This window comes from Lindgomyces ingoldianus (assembly GCF_010093535.1).
Source record: "Lindgomyces ingoldianus strain ATCC 200398 unplaced genomic scaffold BDR25scaffold_41, whole genome shotgun sequence".
Taxonomy (NCBI): domain Eukaryota; kingdom Fungi; phylum Ascomycota; class Dothideomycetes; order Pleosporales; family Lindgomycetaceae; genus Lindgomyces; species Lindgomyces ingoldianus.
In genome coordinates this window covers 415,902-440,370 of record NW_022985202.1, presented here as the reverse complement: position 1 = coordinate 440,370, position 24,469 = coordinate 415,902, and the positions used below count along the sequence as shown (strand labels likewise).

Here is a 24,469-nt window from a genome sequence, read left to right as displayed (position 1 = left end):
CCCTCTCTTTATTCAAGTTCAAGGGTCATTATTTTACTATCTATCTCATGCAGAAAGCTTTCATCAGACAACTCCACTGCAGCGCAGCGCTCGTGCTCGATCCCTCGGTCTCTGCAGCCGACTTTGACTCCTGTTGACGTCGTCGACCTAGCCTCCACGATATGAAACCCACAACAGATGTGAGAAGCAATGTGACAACGGCTCTAACTGAGACTCCAATCGCGAGTGCTTGAGATGAAGGGTTTCTTGGCGCGGCAATGCCAGTACCAGGGTTAGAAAAAGGTATTGATACCGTGGTCGTCGATTGCGTAGTTGTTCCATTTTCAGCGGCAGTGCTCGCCATAGTCGTGGACAGTATTGTCAGAGTAGAAGCAGTTAGATGTGTAGCGATAATCGTGCTTTGAATCAGACTCGCCACTGCCGTCGTGTAAAATACGGGATCGTCCGTCTTGAAGACGAGCTCATCAATACTGCAACATGTAATGCTATTTTGATTGAACATTCCCTCTGCGCCTCTTGCGCATCACCATGTTCCCTTTTGTGGACATTGGTAGGCAAGGTGATTCTGGATCTCCTTGTCTATTCAGCACGTTATTAAATTACACACATCACCCCTAAGCGTAGTCACATCGAGAAACTATCACAGGTAAAAAGGGAGATTACCAAATTCCCCACAGTAATTAGGACATACGGGGTCTTTGAACGACTTATCAGTGCATCCAACCCTCTAGAACTAATTGTTCGTTGTATCACCTCGGTTACGACATAAGCCATTAGTTGCGCAGAGATCTCCTTCGGCGCAACAGGCTGTGTGTTTCCCGTTTTCGACGGCAGTTAGATTGCAGGGTATGTACAATTTTCCATCATAAGGAGAGAATGCCCCCTGTAACGAATAACAATTTGCCATGACACAGGAAATGTAGAAAAGAGATTGATTGCCTCAAATCGAGATGAAACTGCGTTCCAATACTTTCCGGCAAGGGGTCCTAATTTAAAGCTGTGGCATATATTATAGGGGCGGGTTTCACGGACATCGTCATTGACCGCAAATAATGGGGCTAAGAGGGCTAAAGAAGGAAACCAGGCAACTTCCTTTACCGCATGCTCCGTTGAGAACTCGAGGTCGGCTCTGCTAAATTTACATTGGCGCATGGTTTTGGTGCCACATAGTAACACAGTTTTAGCGCAGGATGACGAGCCCGTTCCGCTGACATGTAGATATGTCTGAAAAGCGGTAGGATTAGGTAGACGCTAGATTTTAGGGGTATTATCACTTATCTGCCCTCCAAGGGAGTGGGTTTAGAATCCTCCATAGAATGTTGTCGTCCAACACGGAAGATAATTGGGCTTGAATATATTTTTCAGTCTCCTTGCCAGAGTTAAGCAAAAAGTCAATAAAATGCATATATTTATGCCGAGTTATCCAGGAGATATTCTGCCTCAGGGGCAAGATGTGGTGATTACATAGCTACGAATTCGCCCGATACAGTCCATTAATCCTGCAACAGGCTTTAGGGGCTGACTCCTTCACATCGGTATCCTAGAGCAGAACCAGGGTATCGGAACCTTCTAGAAAGTATTATTTAATGTTCACGTATGAGCGGGAGACCAGAACTCCAAAAATGAGCACCTAGTGCGTTGACGTTAGGGCGGTGAAAATGGATGGTGAAGTGTTGGTGGTTTGGCGGGTATGGGATTTAAGGGGTAAGGAAAGGGGCTTGGATGCGGTGGTTAGCATCATCGATAGATTGTGGTATGGTCTTTCTCACCCAACGTTGTAATTTTACTGGGTTCATTTTGCTTCTATTCCCTGCAGCATTGAAGGATAGCCACACGGAATAGCTGGGAGAAACTTTCTGTTTCCAGTGCAAGGTAGCGAACAACAAACCATCGCAATTCTCTCAAAACTTTATCTTCATCCAAGAATCCCTAAGTTTTTAGGCGTTCCGGTGGTTGGTTTGGCGGTTATCACCATATCTAAACAAACACTCCACCATCGCCGTTGTCATGGCCAATTTTATTTATTTATCTCTAACCTCAGCCTTATCCTCAGCTTTAGCTTCAAATACTCCATTTCGCTCATGAGTACATCTTCTAGACCGCACTACACACCATTTAAGGCTATCTTTGTGTTATCATTTCTCTTCCCAAGAAGCGATCGAGAAGAGAAGAGCAGAGATCTAGTCGTTATTGGTGTCTTCTAGTTGCTTTACCAGCATGCAGGAGAGGGAGACCTAAGCTAGCATACAACGGGCCGATAGTATCTTTATTCTAGGATGCTGAAAGGGCGAAACTATTGCGGAGCTGCCTTGACGATTTTTAGAGACAGAGAGACAGATAGCATAGATTTTCCGCCTGTTACTTGTGTTCGCTCACTCTAAAGGAGAAGCTTAGCAGTGGAGTCAATATTTCAGGGAACAGGGGTGTTATACACTTGAGAATTGCGAGAATAACACGTGCTGAAAACTAGGGGTAGTACGTACACGACAAAACCTATCAGCCCCTTCTACCCCTCTCCACTCCCCAATAGGTGAGGCAGCAAGACCGCGAAGCTGCAATATCAGAGCCATAGTTGTCCTTGCACCAGTAGTTATTCCCTTTTGGGGTCCCGGCGAAAGCAACAACACTGCCTTCAGACATCGTGAACTTTTAGTTATGGCATGGAAGACGCGAAATTGAGTCGGAACCATGGAACCTGATGGTGAGCCTTTTATTCCGCTAGTATCCGGAGTAAGCCATTCGGGGTGTTCAGCAAGATATTTGTTCCCTAGTGGCCACAGCCATGACATAGTTGGAAAGATTTCTTATTCCACTAGCAACTAAGGCTGTGGAGTGTGATTGATAAAGCTTTTATTTCCCAGTAGTCGAACCATGCAGCTCCATCAACGGCTTTTCATTCCGCTAGAAAGTGGTCGCCATGATGCGCGTCTTTCGATCTCTTTGTTGGACCTGCAATCCGGAGCCTTACTGCAGCCAGACTCTTATCCAACCAGCAGAGTGAAGCCATGGGACGTCGAATGAGGGTTTTTTTTTACCTGCAAGTGCGACATGTGAAGCATTATCATCTTGCCCGAAGATATTAGACCCAGACACACAAGCACCATAGGTGTTAATCGGGCTGATTTAGTTCCCGCCTCTATAGGGAGGAAGCCCCAGTCGTAGTTCTCCGAGATTGACACGGAAAGAGAGGGGGTTTATATACCTGCGGCCATCCATCCAACCAGTCAGCTAGGCACCGGTCCCGCCGAGGAAAACATTGAAATCCAGGATTCCGAACGCGCAGAACATGGCTCTTTCTTCTTGCAGTTTTTAGTACCAGGATTCCGAAAAGGCAAGACATACCGTTCTGATATTCTTGTTTTAGTCTCCTAGAACAAGCCACAGCGCAAAGCAAACTAAACACACATAAAACACCCCATTCCTAATTTCTAGGCCCAGTCAGGGCTGGTAGTCTAGCTCAGAGCCATATCATTTGCGAGTGCTTCTTTTTAGCCGCACTGCTGGGACGACCAGCCATTCCATATTCGCTCCTGAGCTTGGAGACTCAAGGAAACGGAGACCCAGACATGAACTGAATGAGTTTTACTTTTAATGTTCGAGGGAGAAAGATAGTAGACCTATAGGAAGAGGAAAGTGAAATGCGAGGTGGTGGAGGAGTTCATACGCCTAGGAGGAAGGGTGGCGGGGAAAGCCACGTGATGAGCCCGTTGACCCTTGCAATCAACACCGGAATCTCTCTCGATAATTATGTTTCGCCTACAGGGAGACTCTGGCTGAGGACGTCACGATCAGCAAGTTTTTGGAGCCAGAGCTCTTCCAACAGCTAAAGGAGAGCAGAATTTTAGATGGCTAGCTAATACACCACCAATAGGCAGGGGCACCTCACAAATGATTGTGATTGTACAATAGTATCTCTTGGGTGAATGACAGGGCTCGAATGTTGGTTGTTGACTGGAAGATGTGCTAACGAGCCTCGTTCTTGTAGATTTCGGAGCCTTCGAGAGATGTCGTGTCATCTAGTGAACAATATTGAACAACGGGAGGTATTCCAAAAAAGGTGTCAAGGTACCATCACATATTCATGACACACGTGTAATACGCTCGGTCTACAACATTTATGTGCATGACCTATCAAGCTTCTAAATCGCGATTTGGAACCGTCCATTTCTACCACCAACTCCACAGCTCTATGACTTCTCGATCTCCTAATCTTTCCGCAATTTCCTTTAGCTCGTGGAAAATGCCGTTTGAACCCTCCCTACTTGCCAACCTCAAACTTCCTAACCTCAAACCTCCATTCCTACCTATATCTACTAGCCTCCAACAGCACCCCATAAATGACATGATCATCACCTCTCCCCTACCGCATCCACCCTATCCAACTTCTCAAATTCCCGATTTGCCAACCCGGGCGTCACGGTCCCCTCCCCACTCTTCGCAGCCTCGACTTCCTCGGCCGTAGGTTCCTGTGGAAGGTCGACTAGAACAGCGGGGTCTTTCGATCGCGAGGCAAGCATCGCTGCTCGTTTCTGTGGTATCATTGTAGTCAGCATCGGTAGAGCGAGGTGGGGGGAGAGAGGGGGAGAGAGGGGGAGAGGTGTAGTAATGCTTGCACATCGCTGGGATGTGCTGAGGTGAGATGAACTGGGTTGGTTTATGGCTTCGGAAGCTTGTCAAATACCACCCAGCAAGGGAAAAACCAACTCACAGCCCGCAGTTCCTTGCTCACCCCATCCTTCCCCTCCCCCAAAAACTCCTGATTGATATCTTCCTCCTCTCCTAAATTCGGACTCACTACTCCGCCTTCTCCCTCGCCTGCCGTGTTCCTCCGTTTACCTCCTTTTAGGCTTGCAGGCACACTATCCAACTCTACCGGGGTATCATTTATGGCAGGCGTATTTGTTTCGATGAAAGAGTGGGTAGGAGGGACAGCGGGAGATGTTTTGTGCTGGAAGGAGGATGAGCGTTGGACGGGGGAAATGGGGGGTTGGGTTTCGGTTGCAGCTGCGGTGGTAGAAGTGGGGGCGGTGATGGGAGCTGGAGATGAGGTTGGGGGGTTTGAGGGGTTGGTGGCTGCCATGCTTCTATCGTGTGCGCGAGCGTGTATGTGCTACCACTTTAACTGAAGAGCAAAGCTAGAGCGAGAGGTCGGCGCTTGAAGTCGTCAGGAGTCTTCGTTTGTGTCTAAGGCTGGAGCGAGAGAGGGGTCGAGTTGGGGCTGAAGGTCGTGGGTCTTCAGGCAAGACACCCAAGGCAGAGCGGCACATAAAGTCCTCTGAACAAGTAACTTACTCCAGTCAACCCGGACGAGGCTCCAAGTAAATCAGCCCCACGGCGTAAAGTTGCCCCAGAACACCGTCAGCTTTTCGTCTATCAATACCAACTATGACGTTGCTGCCTTTGCTTCAGCTTCAGGTCTCAGCTGAGCCGCGGCGGCGTCGACCCCGCGATAAGATGTGGCCTGGGAGTGGGGCTGACTGGAAACGAGACGCGGCCGATCGAAGCTTGAATTGGCGCGTTCCTGGATTGGATAATTGAGACACAATGTCGAGGAAGTGGCAAAGATATCTGAAGAGGGTGACTGGAGATGATGTGTTGAATCGTGAGACGAGGTATGTACTGAACTGTGAGAGGAGTTGGGCAATTTGTCCGTCACAGAGGGTCTCGAAGCGCGGGGCAGTGTCCGGCTACGCTTGCCCATCTGACCCGGGAACCGAGTGGAGTGCATGCATACTATTAACACTTTTCTTACTCTACAGGTACACTTCCTACTGATCTATCTCAAAACATCATCACAGACCTATCCCTGTATCCCTGTATCCCTGCATTCCTGCATTCCTGCATTCGTGCATTCATGCATTCGTTCCATGTCGTCGACATCTTCAATGAGTGTCCATTCATTTCTTTCCCACACGCCGTACCCAAAAGTGCCCCTTCATAACACGCCGGAAGCACTACAGCTTCGCCAATCGCTGTCGCCCAGCGCAAACATAGACCAAACTTAGACCAAACAGAGACCTAGCTGGTCTTTGGTATCATGAAGCCAATCGCATATCCCTCCCCAGAAGAAGTTTTCGGATCCGCCTACACCTCGTTAGGATCTGCCTAAACGAGGTTATTGTGAGGAGGCGTGCTCACCCCCATGAAGACTCCGCCGTTCACCCCCGCACTCCCCGAAAACGCATTCGCGTTAGAATTTCCATTCTGCTGTGGTGAACCTTGTGCTGTCGGCAGGCCGTTTGCATCAGTTTGCATGGGAATGGATCCGATATCCATTGGGAAGAATGAGTTGGTCGCATCCATGCTCGGGCCTTGGATGTATGAATCCCATGCGTTCTGCGGCTGTTAGTATTGGCCCGACAACTGATGTTAATATTGCTACTACTTACCCAATCAATATTGTCCGTGCTCGGTAGATCCATACTCTGGAAGCCAATGCTCGATCCGAAAAGATTCGAGAATGGGCTCGGTGCATTCTCCGGCCCACTCGTTGCCCCTGCGCCAAAGTTCGGTGACAAGCCCGACGAAGGCTGTTGTGGAACAGGGTCGTTCAGAAGGTTCCCGATGGAAGCTGGGTACCGCGTGTCGAACATATTGGCCGAGTTGGGCGTGAGGCCACCAGTGCTGAGCATGCCCAGAGTCATAGCCGCCGAGTGCTCGGGTGCGACATTCGAGTCATCCATGGGGTTAGGTGCTGGAAATGCGGTCGACGGAGCCGACGAGAAGCTTTGCTGCGCTTGCCTCATTGCCTGATGCTGCTTCAATTGTTGCAACATCACGCTCAGTGTTGCGTGAGCCTTGTATGCTTCCATCGAATGATCCTTGAGCACATCCCAAATACCCACGGCGACCTCAATCGCGTCAAGCATTTCGTCCCGTCGGTCGTGGCTCCAGAGGTACACATCGCCTCCTGGAGACCGACCTTGGCGTTCGAAACGCGCCGTATGGTAGAGATCAGAGCACACGATCATCGCCGCGAGAAGGAAGTCGACCGTTGTGAGTGATGAGATGAACCACTTCACATTCCGTAACCGCCCGCCCGGTTGACATTCTCTATGTAACGTTGCCTGGTGCTGAAGCATCGTCATTGACGCATCGATGCACACTCGCCTCGAATACGTAAATCGATTATTACTCCTCGACGCTGCAAGAAACTTCCGATGCAGCACACATATTATCTTCAGATACATCAGGTCGAGGGTGAAGCGCTGCATGATGAGCGTCGACGGATCACGTGCAGACTCGTCCATGGATCGTATCTTGAGATGAGGAGATATGCCTTCGTGCAACTCTCTAGCTTGTTGATCCAGCTTCATGATCTCTTCATACGATGAGCAAGTCAGCGAATCGGTCAGCTCAACCGCTTCGCCTAACTTGTAGATCAAACGTGTCCGGTTGATCAAGAAAAGCGTCGGCGTCGCTTCCGTGGCCGGCCTTGAAGGCGGTAATACCTTCATATCTTCAAACAGCTCATCGTCGTAGATATTCCGCGGGATCTCGGTATTCGTGTCTCGTAGTCGAATAATAGGAGGGAGGCCAGCTTGTGCCGAAAACAACAGATCCAGGGACCGAACTGCAGCCCACACTCGCCGTCGCATTTCACCCTGGTAAATAGAAATACCTGAATAGGGGGCCGGATCGCGATGCAGTCCCATCCGCATTGCAAGACGCACAATAATGCCAGTGCTGATCAGAATGCCCACTTCCGCATCTCTACTGCGGGCATAATCAGCATAGACATGGAGGATGAGAGTTTCCAACATATCGGTAATCGGCTGCGTAATGTCTGCCATTACGAGACACTGCGCGGTCAAGCTCCGATACTCACTCGACATTGCCCAAGACTTCCCTCGATATTCCGGGGGCTCATCTCCTGCTCTGCTGTATGACTGCAATGCTATGCACATCATGGCAAACACCAACCCGAGCCAAATGACTGGCGACTCATTGGGGTTCAGCCAATGCTTGTCATACTGTTTTTGAAATGTCGGCCCATGAATGATATGGATTCCGGGGTCGTATGTATTGAAATATCGCGAGACGAGGATGTCGGCGGTCGGTTTTGGGGGAAACCGAGAGAGGATCTCGGCGTACGAGGTAGGCTTCTGGGCGCCAAACAAGAATGCAGTGCCGGGGGTGTACTCGTCGGTGTGGTTGGCCTTGTATCGCTTCAGCTGCTCGTCGAACTGCTTCTTGTGTTCGGTGAAGTAGTTTTTGACTTCTGAAATCTACGGGGTGTCAGATCTGCATGCCGCACATCCCACGCTGCGACTCACCTCTCCCAGAATCGCATACCAATGGGCCTCGGACGCAAACACCGCCCTGTTGTTGTCGACCTTCATTACGCCGATAGATTTCGCGACCTGCTCAACCTCGCTCTCCTCGCCCTCATCCTCCTCCTTTATCGACTCGGGTCCGGTGACGAGATCGTACGGATGTTCGGCAGAGCCATTGCTCATGCTATTGGCGATGGCAGCCTGTGCCGCAGCTGGTCCAGCACTCTGGGCGCCATTGGTCATCAGTGAAAGAACAAGTCCTTCCAGACGGTCAATGCGATTTTGCATGTCATCAGGAGAAGTGGCGGAGCCAGTGCTGGAAGAGCTCTTCTTGCGACTGCCCGGAGTAGCGTACGTACATGATCCCGTGTCTCCCCGCTTGGTACAATTGTCGCAGGGATGGCCGCGATTGCATTTCAGCCTGCGATTAAAAAAAAATAATAAATTAGCACTTGGCCCTGCAATCAGTCTGCGGTGGGGAGGGGAGGGGAAGGTTGCCTACTTCCTGTGTCGGCAGGGCCCGCAAGACAGGGGGACTCGGTTGCGCTTTCGCACAACCCTGAACTGCGCGTCGGGTGGCGAGTGTCCTGTGCTGGATGATGTCGTCGACGGCGGGGTGGGAGGCATGGTAACACAGCGATGCTCGCCCACGGAGGGATCGGATTTTAGGGTAGTAAGTCCGAATGAGATGAGAAGTGATGCACTCGTCGCCAGATGAAGCGGACGAAAAGCCGGGGTTTAGGGGCTGCGCAGGGCCGGCTGCAGATGGCAATAAGGTCCGCTGTAGCTGAATTGTGCGGAGGAGGTGTTGGTAAAGGTGGAGTGGAGGGCGACTGCTCGTTCGTGGGCTGCACGGCCTTAAATCTCTCGGTGGTGCGTCGTAACTCCAGCACGCCAAGCGCTTTGACCAGGTGTTTAAGATTGAAGAGGTCTGACACTGCCCGGTGGTGCTGCTCTTTCCTGCGATGCGCTCTCCTCCTCGGTCGAGTTCTCTCACTGGTTCACGCGCACTTTTGATAAAGCCTCGCAGGTAAGTGCTCCGTGATGCAGCGACCCTCCAGCGTACTTAGGTTGTATGAAGCAGACTTTGAGCACCGTGTCGAGCCCAATATAGACTTTAATGTGCGAAACCCTATCGGCTGGGGGCGGTTGGATCCAGTCCCTCTAGCAATGGCAGACGAGAGCCAAATAGTAGACGAAGGTAGACGAAGGTAGGCAATGGGTGTCGCAGTCAATGGACCACGGGTCGCTGAAGCCTGCAAGCTCGTGCTTAGTCGCTGCGTTGAGTGTGGTGAAGGAACCCTGAGTGGTGGGGAGCCTGTCGCAATCACAACCCACCGACCTGACGTAGTGGTACTGCTGAACCCTCTCGCAAGCCGTGGGCAGTCAATGCGGCTGTCTATCACAGCAATCGGGCGGTCGCGGTCGCGGTCCCGGTTGAGGTCACTTGACACGATGCCGGGGATCAAGCAGTGCCGTGGGCGGGGCCGAGGTGGAATAATAGCGGTCGTGGAGGAGGAACGGCGCAGGCCTCAGACGGAGCTCTTAAGTCTTTGAGCCCTCCTCTCCGCCAAGCCTCAAGACCATCCGTCACATCGCATCGTACCAGAGTCTTAATAAGCCTGGTGCCGGGGAAACACCTCTGACTCATTGCTATCCTGCATATCGCTCGACCAGAGCCCCTGTAACCAGCTCTTCGAGAGTCGACGTGTGTGCTTCTTGGGTCTTGAGGCTGCGGCGTCCTTCGCGGGGTTGATGCCGCTGAAGCCACCGACTTCATTGCTCAACTTACCCAATGAGCGCCGTCGATAAGCCTCACCGCTTGACACAGCCGTCGACGACCTTTCATTCGTTTCTTCCGAGCATCGCGCGAACGAGTTCCTTGCCTGGTCGATAGTCTGGCCATGTGAGCATCCTTTCGTTCTTCAGAACACCCTCTTTTCGGTCATATACTGCCAAAATCTCTCCATCACCGCGCTATGCCTATTTCATTAAGCTGCTATCAAAACTCTTTGGGAATTCCCTTTCAAAACGCGCAGTTTCATCTTTCATGACATACACAGAGTTGTGGGTGAGCACAGCATCTCTGCCGGTTCTCACCCCCTTTTCTGCAACCGGTTCCTGCCAGGGGCCACGATTCATCGCATGTCCGGCAGGAAAACATCACGACAATATATGGCGCATTTCGTTGAATAGCAGCCACGACGAAAATGTTACATTCTCGAGCTACATTTTAGCTACATTGTGGAAAGCAACTACATCCCCCTCTCTCCTCCCTCTATTTCAGCTTCTTCCCAGTCCCCAGCTAGCCTAAGCAACCAATTTTCAACACCCTACATTGAGCCAAAGCCCTTCAACTTTTTTATGTCGATTGCACATCCTTTTTGAATCTTCGATTTTAAGTTGCTTTCTGTCGTGAAGTGAGACTCAGTCAGACGTCCAAAGACAGCGGAAGAACCAAACGGCAAACAATCAAGAGGCGAACATCGTAACGCCGATTACTATACGCCAACGCCCAACACCATGAATCGTGATTCCATGAAAAACGCTCTCCCCCACTATCTTTCTGCCAAGTCTCCTCCCCCTAAACACTACTACTGGGAGTTCCAGCAAGAGCGACAACGCTTTGGGCTTGGGCAACTTCATCAGCCTGAGCGCGAAGTGGTCCCGCAGTACCGCCCTGAGCCTGAGCCTCTGTCCTCGACGCGCCCGCAACATCGCCCTCTCTCCACAGCATCATCCTCCTCAGTCCATCATCCCACCTAAACACACACCCACCCCCAACGTTATACATATAGTAATTATCCGTCCCCCCCTTCACTAACGCCTTCCGAAACGTAATATTAATCCTCCCCTTCTTCGCCTCCTCCCCCACTCTCTTCGGAATACTATGCAGCCAATTTGCCTGCGTCTTCCCACGCATCAGTACCATATCTCCGCTACCTAGCGGCAGCTTTATCTGCCTCGGCTTGCCGGGTGACCCAGTTTTATGCCTGAGGAGGAAGTCCCGTTTAGCTCCGAGACTCAGACTTGCAATTGCCGGGTCGGCGCCTAGGAAGCGCTCGTCGTCGGAGTGGTAGGCGATGGAGTCGCTGCCATCGGCATAATAATTTACAAGGCAGAAATTGTAGTTCTCCCCCACCACGGACTCAATCAGTTTCCGCAGTTCATTGAGGCATTGGGGAATAGGCCTGGGCTTGCATTTATATCGTCCTTGCAGGAGAGGTCGATTCGTCTTGGCGTCGACAAGGTCTCCGTTATCGTTGAACCTCGATGTTGCGTCGACGCCGAAGACGGTTGTGAAGCGGGGCGTGTTGACCTGAGTCTGGATGCCTCCACGATTGATACTATATTGCACGCGGTAGAAGAAGAGTTCTTGACGCAGGAACTCGAACATGCCAGCCTGGATCGACACTGGTATATATGGCTGATAATACACCAGATCCAAGTTGGGCTGGTCATTGATGGGTTTCCCTTCTGTCACTGGCACGGTGCCTAATTGCTTGGTGAACGGAGCAGGCAGGTGGGAGACAGCGAAAGGATAAGTTACATGGTTGGACTTGTGCAGGCTGGCCTCATATTTAGGCTTCTTAGCCGCAGGTTTGATGAACATGTCAAGTGTGCTACGCTTCATGCTGGAGCGAACAAGTTTCTAGGTGAGCTTGCGAACTTGCCCGAGAGCTCCTATGCTCTTGACGATGGTATTTATGCCAGTGCGTCACTTCAATTCCCTTCCTAAGTCTTCGCATAAAGCGGACCAGCAGATATAGAAACAATAGAAGCGCGTCGTATCTGTTCGTATAATAGGGCACTTGGTTGGGGACGAGAAGGAACCTAGTTTGAGGAGTCTTTTGAATTTACAGCGTGAAAAGGGACTTATTGGCGTCGTCGTACATTTTGGGAGATGTTGGTCGGGCCTCTTCTGGTGGTGGGATGTGAGTCTGACAAAGGAGGTCAGTAGGAATGCGCAGGACTCTAGCTGTTGGTCGTCGGGGTCGATGGAGACGAGATGCTAGAGTCAGCTCGACCTCCATGGGACGGGCTGAAGAAGCTCTCTAGGGGCGACGTGAGTGGACTACGGTCATGTTGGCTTAATCAGCGATATTGACGATGTTGATTGGTGGAGTGTGGTCGGCTGATGCCGGCACCAGGGGAAAGCCAAACTTACATCATCATATACCCCAAACCCTTTCTAGCTGAATCGTACTAGATCGTGTCATCTTCGGCACCTGGCAATCCCATCGCGACTTCAAATATTTTCGCTTGGCTTGAGTTTAAAATATGCCTCATCAGTTTTTGTGATCGCCTCCCACGCTTCAACGCCGAGGGCAGTGGAGGCGGCATCGGCGGTAACGTGGCTGGCCAGGGAGGCATCGGAGAATATGTTGCGAGAAGGAGACGGCCCTTTCATTGGTGAGATGTGCAGGCTTGCTTCATGTGACAGTTCGTTTGGGTGGGAAAGGGGGCCGGGGGTTGAGCGTTTGAGCCGTGGGGTGGGGATGTTGCTTTCGCGACCGCGAGATGAGCTGAGTCAAGTGCTTTCTGTTGCCAGGTTGTGAGGAGAGCACTGTGTAAGATGGAGGAGGTTTGTCCTGGGTAAGTAAATTTGGTGCAGGACTCTGTAGGCCTGTGAAACATAGGAATCCTCTGGCTTCAGTTCTGATGTGCTGGACTGTCGTCGAAAGTGCTACGCTCTCCTGAAAGGTCGACGAACGAGGCGGTACATAAAGCCAGAGTTTGCATAATAAGCAACATAAGCGATTTCAGGATTCGCCATATCACTCTCTCCACAAGAGTGATCCATGAGTCCCCTTATTGAGAGGCCCGCTGAAGTAACGTAGAGTCTACGTGTACTGGTGTTGGAGCTTCAGGTTTCAGAATACATATTGCCGATTCAATTGGATTGCTTTTTTAGCAAATCTGAGATATCCGCCCACACATACAGAGACTCGTGGCTTTTGAAGTGTGTTTGCTTCCATGATCCCTGCCGACTGTTGCGCCCAATGCCTGGTATTTCGCCTTGGGGTTGCACCCTTCCTGAAATGGAGGTCCACGATTCTTTCTAAAGTTCACGATCAACCCGCCGTGAGGCGCTACTGGGAAATGGTGCAATCTAGCGGCGACAAGTCTGTGCGAGTGTTGATGGTTAGGCGTTCCACAGGAAGGGGGGCTTGGCTGTGGAAGCCACGGGTGTGACGACGGCAGTCAATAGCGAAATATTGACAGACTTGACCACTCCAGCAGCCTTTTATCATGCCAGGAACATCCAGACGGCAATATCCTTCTCAATTTGATGGAAATAAGAACGGAATGTCCACAAGCAATCTTGGAAGAAGGAAAGCCCTGGCCAATTGTGATCGTACTAATATCGGGTCGCCCAGCCCTCCCAATATGGTTGGTAGCCTTCGTGTTGACTACACACTACAGGTGCCTAAACTTTCTCTCAACCTCACACCATCCTCTTCGACCTCGTGCTCTTCCCCTTGACCCATTCACTCATCCCCTCCCTACAGTCTCTTCCAGATCATCCTCATCGACACAGCGACCGGAGGCCCGTCCTCGGAAATGCCCACGAATCCTCCCAGAAAAGGCCGTCCTAGGGAGTGGGGGGGGTAGCGTACGAACATCCTGCGTCTTCGCTTCGCCCAACCTCTACACATTCTACACATTCGGCGCCGCTGCCCAAGGCAGTATCGTTCGATAGGGACCCTCTAGTGATCACAACGGATATCAAGCCCACACTTTGCCGGAGCAATGCTCGTCCGCAACCAAACCCCAGCTAAACATGAGGAGGGAAGGGAACGAAAAGTTCTCAGAGGAAGGATCGGGCCCTGGCCTTAGTAATTTTAGCCCATTATCACAGCTATGGTCGAATACCTTTCGTTACACTTGGCTTCCCTCCAATACTAGGCGATGGGGACGGAGTCTCTTCGGCCCCCGGAAAGGCTCTACGTTTGATGCGGCCGGTGCACTATGCTTATTTCGTCTGTGGTTCAGCAATCCGTCGGACCTGTTGTAAACCTTGTCACACATTTTACATGGGTATTTCTTCCTCTCCTTCAAGCGTCCGCATGCGTCAGAATTCTGATGCCGTTTCATATTCCCATTCGCGTGTTGACCTTTTAATACCTTCCTACAAAGTTGGCAAGTTACCGAGGACTTGGATTTGGCAGAAGTGTCTGGCGAAGGTGATCGCTGCGTTTGGATTGTATCATGGTGTTTCTCCTGCGTTGGGATCGCGAATCCTTCTGCTGGTCTCTTTTTTGCCTCTCTAGGTCCCCCATCAACTTACGAACTAGAAACTGCGCTCGAGGCTTACCTTGGACCGATATCCGATGTACGATATGCACTATACAACTTGTTGGACATAACATTCTCAGCCGGAACCGAGCCACCTTGCCGGTCGGGAAAAGAGTCCCCTCCCTGAACAAGTTTCCTACAGCTAGAGTCAGCGCTATATGCCCTAGCCTGGGTTGTATTGCTGGTAATGCTCACATTGGAACACTAGGAGAGAGCCCGGCCGGTTGTGTAACCTTCGAGGTCATAGGACGGTCTGTGTTCCACGAAAAGAACCCACCAGTTACAGGGAACGATGCCGACGTATCCTCAACCTCCGGTGCATGCAAAGGCTGGTTACGGGCTCCATTGTCCAAATTAGACCGATTTCCCAAAACCGGGACACTGTCTGACCTTGAGAATGATGCGAACGGGTTGTGCGCACCGAAGCCTATAGACTGATGTTGTAGATTTTGTTGACCCTGTTGTGTAGTTTTCCATAGATCCCGCCAGCCATCTGAACTGGGACCGTAATACCTATCACTCCACATAAGTCCATGTTCAACACTTTGATTATTGAAGCTTAAGGGGTCGTCTGGTGTCCTAGGATTTATCGATGGGGTTGGCGACACCCAAGCCGGCAGGGTGCTCAAGGGCTCAGGGTAGGCTAGATTAAACAGGTTATGTTCCATGCTTGAGTTGGAATCTGCCTTCCTTCTCCCAGCTCGGTGGGGATAGGTACGTTTGTTCTACTCAGTATCAGCACCATCCGAGCACGAGCGACCTTGACAGCGATACCATCCGTTCTTGCGATGGCAGTGTAGCATGCGCACACCAGCGGTACCGACTTCCTTGGCTCAGGAAGGTGGTCCTCAGACGTCCCGTGCTGCCTTGTTCCTTTTGTCGAGCCACGGGCAGCAATGGCCCACGCGAGAATGTCAAGACTACGGTGACTAAGGAGCTGGCGAGAAGACCGATGTTATCGAGCGGGAGTCGAGCAATACTTGGAATATTATGACCGTGCTTCAAGCGCCCTATTCTCTCGTGGCAATTAGTAGCGTATCGAACAGCGAGGACCGCAACCTTCTCACCTGGGGCAGGTGGAACAATAGAGGCTAGCTAACCGAAAGCACAAAACCCAACTGCGGCCGATAAATTCAAATGATGAATCCCAAGTCTTGCGCAAGCTAGGGCATATGGTGGGGCTGACGACTTTTTATGTTGGTTTCTAGCTGGATAGATGAAAAGATGTGAATCAAAGAAGAGTTGATACCGATCCAACTAAAGGCGTGCCCACGAGATCGGCTTGTTGAGGCGGGTAGCATCATCCAGGGGCGGATGTGACGCATCGTGCTCTGAAGAAGGCGGATACTGCAAGTCGAGTCTGCCTTCTGCCTTCTCTGAAGTCGGTTAGGGGTGCTGCAGGCATCCATAAGACGACACTAAGGCACCCTCTCTTTCGGGTAGGAAGACGAGCTTGTGCGGCTTACATGGTACGCTTCCCGGACGTACTCGCTGTTACCGTAGACCTCCGGCGAGATTTCGTCTAATACTAGGACCGACGGGTGCTGGTTGCTGTTGGCAAGGTATTATGGCTTCAACAATCATGACAGCCCGGCAATGCATGGGCCTGCTGAGAATGGCCGGTAAAAGCAAGGAACATACACGAGCTCGTTAGCACCACACAGAAATCCGGTAACCGCTCAGAGAATTCCGAGGCCAGGATCCACTTGTTTTGCGCTACTAGAGATGTCACTATTTTACTTCGCTGTGGATTCACCATGTCGCTTTCCCAAATTTCCCCGTGATCCAGAGAGCAAGGCAACAGATTGACGAAAAGCTTGCCTTTCGAAAGGCCATGCCAACTTCTACCACCAAATCAATTTTACAATCTCCACGATTGACATGATGGCCCTATTTCAATATGGAGACTCTGAACTGCAGGCCGTGCCTCATCGCTCTCTCTTACTAAATAGACACTCAATCACGTTCTGTTCGGCCTCTTCCAATGCCCCGGCCTCAATCGCGCTCTCGGGTTCGTCAATCATGCCGTTCCATGCCGTTTAAACGCCTCATTCCCGTTAATTCAACCTTGCGCAGAGGACGACGCTTTGCTGTACAGCCCTCTGACTTGTCTGGATCCACCTGGACGGCTGTCATTTACGCCAAATATATCCTATTTCGAAATTGTGAGGATCTCGGGGAGACTTGGGGCCCGCGGCCCCGATCCCTCCCCCGTTTGATTTCGCGGCGCTTGATTTCAGCGGCATAGCGAATACGGTGGCCACTGGCTCGCTTCATCCCGACAGCCACTGCGAGACGGACCTGGCCCAGCCTTGGGCCTGGCCAGAGGCATTGTGTGGGACACACCTTCCCAGGTCATGACCCTAAGTCGTTGTGTCTCTTATTAACTTAGGTAATCTGCGCGATGTAGATCTTATCTGATGTTAGACCTAGCTCGCCGCCTGCTTGCAAGGTTGTTTTTTCGAAAGGCAGTTAAATTAACATTTCCCGTTCTTCTTAACGGTTTTTATTCCTTCCCCTCTTCTTCAAAGCCCTTGAAGCTGTCTTGCCGAATATGTATTAGTTTGCTTGCTTATCGGAGGAGCATGAAGTTTTTCGCTGATGTCAAAGACGCGGCTGTAGATACCATGTAACGGGGAACGAGGGGTTCAATCTGAGCTCTGTATCACAAATTTAACCCCCTAGACAGTGCCTGCATCCCATGGAAATTGGTACGTCGAACCAGTGTCTATTGTTTGATAATTCAAGACGTCTACAGAACATTATTCTGCGTTGCATAGTCGACTTGGGTCGTGTGTAGAGACTGGGGTAGAAAGTTGGTGTTCCTGCCCGCTAGTGCCATCTCAATTATGCTTAGCGCGCTAGCGGGTTGTCCGAATTATCATTTGGCTTTTTATATTCCAAGAGTCATGTTCATCAACTCTCTCCTCTTCCAAGTCTCACACCTCGACAAAGAAGAAGTTAGGGCCTGAGATAGAAATATTTTCTGATTGTTGCCGGAAGATGTACATTCCAACCCGAGAGTGAGCTAGAAGACTGAACAGGACGCTGCCCATTCTTCATCATTCAATTTACACCATCTGCAATTCTTCCAAGTTGGAAAAATTAATGCGCTTTAGCACTTAAACGCCTCAGTCAAAATATTTCCCAAACTTTCCATCCTCCATGTCTCGTAGGTATTCGGGGTTGTCGGTCCAAATGTATACAATAATTCCGCGTTCATGACTCCCTATTCATTTCTCGTCAGCAGAGAGTTAGACCGAAGAGTGAAAATACGTACGTCCATGCGGATATTTATGTGTGGCCCACTTCCCCTCTCGGTAAAGGGTAGGTAGGATATCCTGAAGATCTTCCTTCCGTACAGAGAATGCCATTAGGCCAAGAAAAATTGGTAGCTCTCCACATAAGCCGCCATAGGTTTCGTAAGGCGTCATACTAGTAGTATGATGAATACTGGGGAGAAGTATGTGCGGCCATTCCTGTTTTTCGCGCTGTACTAGAAGTGTGCCATGTGCCCCAAAAAGTGTTAGGAAGGATGAAGAGTCCTTATAATCCCAGTCAAACGTAAGTGGATGCCAAACTTCCTTATCCTTAGGATTTACAGCATCCCCTCGCAGGATCCAGAAACCAACGCCCCCGTAGTAATACATTGAGAAGGTTTTATACCGTGCTACTCCTTGGGGTAGAGTCGGGATTTCATAAACCTTTGCACCCGTACAGCACCAATATGCGCCTGAGATCCCTCCTCCTGCTCTTCTATGACCTTCTGGTTCTGATGGGGGGAACCGGATTCCGTATTCGTCAAAAACCGTGTCACTAGACGACTGCGCGATTTCGTCAATCCTGAAACAAAATTTCATTTGGGTGTTTCCTCTGTTGAATGAAGACAGAGGCGATACGGTGATGGGACCCGTGCCATGGGAGACTCCACTGGAGGAAGGTGGTGGCGAAACAAATTTCAAGTCCGTCCCCTCGAAGAATTCATTCGATTGAAGACCATCCGCCATGGCAGAGCCGTCGGCGTTTGAATCTGTATCCCAGTTGTCGATAACCCCTCGGATAGAGAAGACCGCAAATTGTTCCATGTGATAAGAAACATGGTTGGTCATTGACAAGCCGTTAGGGAGCTGGTCCTCCGCTAGACAGATAGGACATCTCTTACGCGTGTCTTTTACACCCGATTCGCCAACCTCAATCAACGTGTCGATTTGCTTCTCAGTGATAGCTCCCTGGTGCTGTGACTGTAAGTGCTCCCGTAACTTTGATGAGGAATTAAAGGTTGCGTTTGCATGCTCAAAACACTGCCAGGTCCTTCGATGGGCTAGCCTCTCATGCTCAAGCCAATGGTGTCTGCTGCTATACATGTGAAGAGCATGAGAGCATTGGGCATATGTGCATATATAAGGCTTGAGGTCCTTGAGTACATGATTCCTGAAAATATTAACTATAATTCTGATTATATGTAGGTGAGACCATACCTCCAAGCGTGGCCTTTTCCATGCCATGAGGGAATGACTGTTCTACAGTAAGGGCAGAGAAACTCAGAGCCTTCAAATACTTGCGCCGGTAGAGGTGGTATGGTAATTGCGCTTCCATCAAGATCAAACGCCGTAGTCGCGTAGGAGATCACCGAGCTTGTTTCGAGCGTCTCTTCTAGTTTGGGATCATATCGTGTCGCTTCTGTTCCGGAATATATCGTCTTATTTGCTGGCGGTGCGCGCTGTTCGGGACTTCCGCGCGCTTCCACATCTTGTAGCGTACTACTTGCACCTAATGAGATCACCTGCATTGAATTTAAACACTCTTCGGTGACTATGGCTGAGGCAAGCTTTTCAGCGTGTCGCTGCCAATATTGCAGCATTCGACGACGTCTCGTGACGGTAGCAGCGAAGCGGCCTACCAAGATCATCAGTTGGTCCCGATCCGAAAACTCCTCGCGACCTTTTTGCGCCTGCTCGATATATTCTTGGACGTGCCGACGGTCGTATTCCTCGTATATGGCGAGCCTGTCCTTCTGCGTCTCCTCATTGATGTCCTGGAAGGTAAACGGCTTAAGCGATTCCGTTGCCGTTGTACTGTTTCGAATCTTAAATGAGAGCTTGAATAGATCGGACAATATATCCACGATGTTGAGCATGTTCATCCCTAGCTCGGTAGTGACGCGTCCGTAGTCCACTGGTTCGTAATCGGAGTCATCGTCGGAGGTGTCTGGACTACTAACATACTCTGGCTTTGGCATTTCGTCTAATGGAAGCCGGTCACCTTTGATGATTTCCAAACCTAATGCTAATGTTAGCGGTACGTCGACGGGCGTCCTCACACCTCTAAACCTCCGGTTGTTTTTGGGTGGTTGACCTTGAGATCAGGCTGCGAACATGAATGGCAGTCTCACAGTCTCTAATGATTTTTTCTAGCTTGCGTAGCAAATTCGTCACGTTTGTCTGCATCACAGTCGAATCCCGCAAGCGAAAATATAGTGAGCTGCGATTGCTCTCCATCGCCCCAAGATTCCCAGACCAGAGCTTAAATCGTTCAAGTTCGTTCTGGACGGCCGCAGGAGACATCGCGACTTGATAGTCAGCCTTAGCGTCTGGTAGTGTTGAGGACAATTCTTGCAATAAGCGAAAGCATGACCGAGTTAGTCGTGCGATATCAGACATGGCGAGCCGTGGTAAATTCTGATGCTAAGGTGGCAGTGAGATGAGGGTAGCGGACTGTCATCCTCAATGTATAAGTTGCACAATTGCCGCGATCTCAGACGACTGGTGAATGTCCGGGTTGCCCCGCACCTTTTACAAGGCTGGAATTTAGCCTCTTCGTGGCCTTCGACGGCCAGTATTGATGTTCGACGACACTTCATGTCCTTAAAGGCTAAAGTTCGATTATCACTGTATAAGGTATGTCAGGAGTGGAGATTGCTGGGCTTGTTCTGGGTGCTATTCCCCTCGTCATCGCTGCTTTGAAGCAGTATGAGGATGGCTTAGACTCGGCTATGGCCTTCTTCAAATGGAATCGTGAGCTATCTGTGTTGATACAAGCCCTCTGGTGAGACCCTTTCCCAAAAGGTCTTCATCACAAAACGCAGTGGAAGCTGATTGAAAGTGTCATCCACAATAGGTACCAACACACCTCATACGTTCAATCTATCAAGCTCCTTCTCAGTCCGATAACCACAGACGAAGAGCGTCAGACCATGCTCGAAGACTCGAAAAACCAGTTGTGGAAAAGCAAGAGTATGTCAGATGCACTGAGCGATAGGCTCGGGGATGCGTATCAAGCCTACATGCAGACAGTTTCGACAATCGAAGAGATTGTCAAGTCTTTGGCGGAGAAATTGGACATACAAGGTTCGGACGAGGTTGGTGATTCTAGGTCACTCGTCGCGGACACCATGGCTACTGAGCTTACTCTCATCCAGATTAGCCAACAGGGACTAGAAGCGATCGTCCTCGCGAACCCACTGTCAAGTCAAGAGAACGGATATACCTTCCACTTCAAAAGACGGGTGAATTTCACCATGTCCCGGAAAAAGGTTCGGAGATTGCTTGAAGAATTGAAGAGCTGCAATCTGCGGTTGGATAGCTTCGCTAACAAGGCGGAGAAGCTTAAGGAACCCTATAGGACTGAGACAAGACTGAAGTTTGCTGCTCCGCTTGGCGTTATTGAAAACAACGCCACCAAATTATACAACATTCTGTGTCGAACATGGTGTGCAAGTCACGATTCCCATCGCGCCGGACTCTTGCTTGAACGACGCCTAGTCGAGAACGAGAATCATGGAGTGGGAGGACGGGTCCAGCTTTCCGGAAGGGAAGATGCCAAGTGCTTCAACATATCCTTGTTTCGGAGAGAGGCCTCGCGAAAGTGGCTTGATGTCGAGTTCAGACTAGCTGAGGCGTCGTCTGCTACTCGAAAAAGCGGGTGGGAAAAACGCGTCCCCGTTGATTAGTTCGCGTGGAGCTAAAGTCTGTTAGACCAGTCGTTAAAATCATTGCTCCTTCACCAGCTCCCTCTCTTTCGATTACTCAATCCCCGTATGAAGATCTGTCCCGCCTCCAGGTAGTAACAGATATTTGCGCTACTATCCAAGCCCCAAGTCATCCATGGATCGGGTTTTGCTTGGATAGCGATGGATATTTGCGAGGGGCATACCCGACAGAGTCCCGATCGCCTGTTCACACCCAGAATGAAGTGACACTTCAAGATCTCTTCCAAGAACAGCATATCATCAGCAAATTGGACCAATATAACCTTTCTGTCACTCTCAGCTCTTCACTTCTACAGCTCAGCCAGACCCCGTGGCTTTGCCGGAACTGGAGCAAGACAGATATCGTTTTCCTCCGGACGGTGGACGCCTCGGGGCTCTCTGTGAGCATCAGACACCCTTACTTGAAAAAAGAACACAGATGGGGCGACCAAGAATGGACGGAAAGAGATGCACACTCCATGAACGACTGCTCAAAGCTACTTGGGCTAGGGGTGTTGCTTGTTGAAATAACATCCGGCCGGTCGATTGAGAGTATGCGGCTTCGAGAGGACCTAGGACCTAATGGGTATGCGAACGAGGTGACGGACCTACAAGTGGCCCGTAGGTGGCTCCTAGAACAAAAGAATAGTGGCAACCTAACTTTAGGATTCGAATCTGCCATATCACACTGCCTGAAATCATATGTAGACCCGACATCACGCCTTAGGAGCGAGGACTTCCGTGGAACTGTCAAGAATGAGGTTTTGGCACCCCTACGGCGGGAGATGTCTTTACTGTTCAGACGAGTTTAGGGACCAGGCATTGTAGGTACAGTCTGGGAGCAAGCAGTCCCAGAGAAGGAAAGGTCAACTAATGCATTCCGCTGGGGCTGGCTGATAAAGCGTCATGCTTGGAAAATTTCAAAGCACTCCCTCTTCGATCCATCGCATTTAGGAGAGGAGCTGGAGCGTGGGTACTGAGAAGATCTGAAACTTGGGAACCCTAACGATAGTTTCGGCCGGGATGAATAATTGGTCCGTGCGCGAGATATTCGAAAACGACAGCATATTATCGCGTAACGTAGAATAAAATTAGGCTAGCGTTTACTTGTTGAACCTCTCATTTGAATTAGGGAGAACTTTAGCAGGATACAGATTTCTGTCCTAAACATCTCCTCCCCCTTCATCAAGTTGTGGGTGGAGATCCTTGATGAGGCAGCCAATGTGCCGCCTCACCAGGTGACGCTAAACTTGGCCCCCACGACGCTTCATCCCCGAATCCTGCGCTTTGCATCATCACCATCATGCCCTCCACCCTACACCTCTGTCTACTGAGCTCTAACGTCCACTCTTGGGCACATGTTGTGCCACTATTCCTATGGATCCGGTCTCGGCCTTAGGGCTCATCTCAAGCGTCGCTCAGCTTGCCGACGCGTCATTCAAGATCATCAATCTCCTCGACACTATCAAAGAAGGAGGCAGAGAGCGCCGAAAACTGTGCGATGAGATCACGCTGTTATGGATGACCCTCCGCAATCTGGAGACTCAGTTCGCACTCTTGTCAGCCGAACAAAATGGAGCTTGGATGAAGCCCATCGATTCTCTCGCCGAGCCTAATGGCGTATTTACGCAGATTCGTTCAGCCTTGGATGAGGTATGGGAAAAATTGACGACGAGTGAGAGCAAATTTGGAAAAGTTAAGCAAACCCTGAGATGGCCCCTTGACAATGATTACGTCGCGCGAACCATTGGGCGCATCGAACACCTTAAGACGTCCATCATTATGGTAGAAGGACAAGCCAATATCGCTCTTGCTCAAGAAATGCGCGAAGAGGTTTCTGCAGTTAAAAAGACGGTGAACGATGGCCAGTTTAAGGAAATTATCGACTGGCTTTCGCCATGCAATTTCAGGCAGAAGCAGGAGAATATCACCGCCACTCCTGGAACTGGAGGATGGTTCTTCACAAGTGAGGAATTCAAATCCTGGGAATCTGGAGACGACCGTTGGCTTTGGTGCTATGGGATCCCAGGGGCAGGGAAAACGTTTCTAGCATCAAACGCGGTGAATGAGCTTCGGAGACTTCACACATCGGACGATGCTCTTGTTCTGGTCGCATTTTGCAGCTTCGATTCCGCCGATTCGCAATCAATCGACCACCTTGTTGCGAGTTTGCTGAAGCAAATCGTCCAGATACGTATGACACTCCCGGATAACCTAGAGAACCTATATCATAAGCACTATGCTAGTGAAACGCGACCAAAGTTAACGGAGATATGCGATATCATTGGAAATGTACTTTCTCAGGGCAAGAAAACCTATATCGTTTTAGATGCCTTGGACGAACTCGATGATGACAAAAAACGAATGTCCCTTCTCGAGATTCTGCATGGCTTGAAGGGACGACCGAAGATCATGGTCACTTCAAGAAAACTCGAGAGCATAGCGAATCGTTTCGGTTACCCTCTAGACGGAATTTACTGCGATGGCTGCAAAAAGAAGCACCTTGAGTTTTATTATCATTGCGAAGACTGCGTGGATTTCGATCACTGCGAAGACTGTCGGAAAGAAGGGGAAAGGGGTGGCCATGCCTTTATCAAGCGTTTCAGTAGCATCAAACTGCGCATCGCTGCTCGGCCGGAAGATATCGAGAGCTATGTTAATCGGCGAATCGAAGTAGAAGACGAACTTCGAGTTATGGTGGATAAGCGACCCAACTTACAGGCTCAGATTCTCGACATGATTGTCGATAATGCTCAAGACATGTGAGTCCAATATCCACTGTCTGCTGCATTTTATTACCTGATGTGGAACACGCGACCTTCGTAATTTACGATAGAAGTTTGCATCTTATTGCCCTTCTATCTTATTCTGGCAAGGGTTTAAACAGATAAACTCTACCCAATTATGTTCCACGTTGGGTGATAGT

The 24,469-nt window shown here is 50.2% G+C and overlaps 12 protein-coding genes across 12 annotated transcripts; 3 read left to right on the top strand and 9 right to left on the bottom strand.

The window, feature by feature from the left end:
• Positions 1-8: 8 nt before the first annotated feature.
• Positions 9-2,009, bottom strand: BDR25DRAFT_360985 (uncharacterized protein; the record flags this gene model as incomplete). Its single annotated transcript, XM_033696338.1, has 14 exons — positions 9-36; positions 78-470; positions 528-579; positions 613-637; positions 664-706; positions 735-807; positions 855-969; positions 1,033-1,207; positions 1,275-1,439; positions 1,473-1,518; positions 1,595-1,614; positions 1,644-1,764; positions 1,836-1,929; positions 1,995-2,009. 14 exons carry the CDS (start codon positions 2,007-2,009, stop codon positions 9-11), a joined length of 1,365 nt encoding a protein of 454 aa, XP_033541928.1.
• Positions 2,010-2,871: 862 nt separating this feature from the next.
• On the top strand, positions 2,872-4,085 carry BDR25DRAFT_360982 (uncharacterized protein; the record flags this gene model as incomplete). Its single annotated transcript, XM_033696337.1, has 8 exons — positions 2,872-2,942; positions 2,974-2,997; positions 3,057-3,126; positions 3,163-3,363; positions 3,452-3,579; positions 3,635-3,781; positions 3,872-3,894; positions 3,931-4,085. 8 exons carry the CDS (start codon positions 2,872-2,874, stop codon positions 4,083-4,085), a joined length of 819 nt encoding a protein of 272 aa, XP_033541927.1.
• Positions 4,086-4,403: 318 nt separating this feature from the next.
• On the bottom strand, positions 4,404-4,993 carry BDR25DRAFT_198049 (uncharacterized protein; the record flags this gene model as incomplete). Its single annotated transcript, XM_033684359.1, has 2 exons — positions 4,404-4,529; positions 4,709-4,993. Coding segments are annotated over 2 exons (411 nt in total), but the record flags the coding sequence as incomplete, so codon positions are not given.
• A 1,062-nt stretch (positions 4,994-6,055) lies between these two features.
• On the bottom strand, positions 6,056-9,198 carry BDR25DRAFT_92825 (uncharacterized protein). The gene is made up of 4 exons (XM_033699253.1): positions 8,779-9,198; positions 8,277-8,697; positions 6,390-8,228; positions 6,056-6,336 (listed from the first exon to the last, which is right to left on the bottom strand). The coding sequence occupies exons 1-4, from the start codon at positions 8,901-8,903 to the stop codon at positions 6,106-6,108; spliced, it is 2,616 nt and encodes an 871-aa protein (XP_033541925.1). The 5' UTR covers positions 8,904-9,198; the 3' UTR covers positions 6,056-6,105.
• Positions 9,199-9,381: 183 nt separating this feature from the next.
• On the bottom strand, positions 9,382-10,500 carry BDR25DRAFT_306915 (uncharacterized protein). The gene is made up of 2 exons (XM_033690741.1): positions 9,540-10,500; positions 9,382-9,487 (listed from the first exon to the last, which is right to left on the bottom strand). Exon 1 carries the CDS (start codon positions 10,054-10,056, stop codon positions 9,742-9,744), a length of 315 nt encoding a protein of 104 aa, XP_033541924.1. The 5' UTR covers positions 10,057-10,500; the 3' UTR covers positions 9,382-9,487; positions 9,540-9,741.
• On the top strand, positions 10,327-10,803 carry BDR25DRAFT_360979 (uncharacterized protein; the record flags this gene model as incomplete). Its single annotated transcript, XM_033696336.1, has 3 exons — positions 10,327-10,520; positions 10,586-10,642; positions 10,698-10,803. The coding sequence occupies 3 exons, from the start codon at positions 10,327-10,329 to the stop codon at positions 10,801-10,803; spliced, it is 357 nt and encodes a 118-aa protein (XP_033541923.1).
• On the bottom strand, positions 10,640-12,021 carry BDR25DRAFT_92872 (DNA repair family protein). Its single transcript, XM_033699254.1, has one exon. It carries the CDS (start codon positions 11,908-11,910, stop codon positions 10,861-10,863), a length of 1,050 nt encoding a protein of 349 aa, XP_033541922.1. The 5' UTR covers positions 11,911-12,021; the 3' UTR covers positions 10,640-10,860.
• Positions 12,022-14,069: 2,048 nt separating this feature from the next.
• BDR25DRAFT_92880 (uncharacterized protein) lies at positions 14,070-15,505 on the bottom strand. The gene is made up of 4 exons (XM_033699255.1): positions 15,351-15,505; positions 14,772-15,301; positions 14,596-14,712; positions 14,070-14,547 (listed from the first exon to the last, which is right to left on the bottom strand). Exons 1-4 carry the CDS (start codon positions 15,351-15,353, stop codon positions 14,160-14,162), a joined length of 1,038 nt encoding a protein of 345 aa, XP_033541921.1. The 5' UTR covers positions 15,354-15,505; the 3' UTR covers positions 14,070-14,159.
• A 2,325-nt stretch (positions 15,506-17,830) lies between these two features.
• On the bottom strand, positions 17,831-18,436 carry BDR25DRAFT_240803 (uncharacterized protein; the record flags this gene model as incomplete). The annotated part of the gene is made up of 1 exon (XM_033685719.1): positions 17,831-18,436. One exon carries the CDS (start codon positions 18,434-18,436, stop codon positions 17,831-17,833), a length of 606 nt encoding a protein of 201 aa, XP_033541920.1.
• A 180-nt stretch (positions 18,437-18,616) lies between these two features.
• Positions 18,617-19,009, bottom strand: BDR25DRAFT_195738 (uncharacterized protein; the record flags this gene model as incomplete). The annotated part of the gene is made up of 1 exon (XM_033684329.1): positions 18,617-19,009. A coding segment is annotated over one exon (393 nt), but the record flags the coding sequence as incomplete, so codon positions are not given.
• Positions 19,010-19,032: 23 nt separating this feature from the next.
• Positions 19,033-20,236, bottom strand: BDR25DRAFT_295895 (uncharacterized protein; the record flags this gene model as incomplete). The annotated part of the gene is made up of 2 exons (XM_033688878.1): positions 19,033-19,856; positions 19,969-20,236. The coding sequence occupies 2 exons, from the start codon at positions 20,234-20,236 to the stop codon at positions 19,033-19,035; spliced, it is 1,092 nt and encodes a 363-aa protein (XP_033541918.1).
• A 192-nt stretch (positions 20,237-20,428) lies between these two features.
• On the top strand, positions 20,429-22,601 carry BDR25DRAFT_295894 (uncharacterized protein). The gene is made up of 4 exons (XM_033688877.1): positions 20,429-20,621; positions 20,694-20,934; positions 20,995-21,398; positions 21,551-22,601. Exons 1-4 carry the CDS (start codon positions 20,476-20,478, stop codon positions 22,353-22,355), a joined length of 1,596 nt encoding a protein of 531 aa, XP_033541917.1. The 5' UTR covers positions 20,429-20,475; the 3' UTR covers positions 22,356-22,601.
• Positions 22,602-24,469: the final 1,868 nt, after the last annotated feature.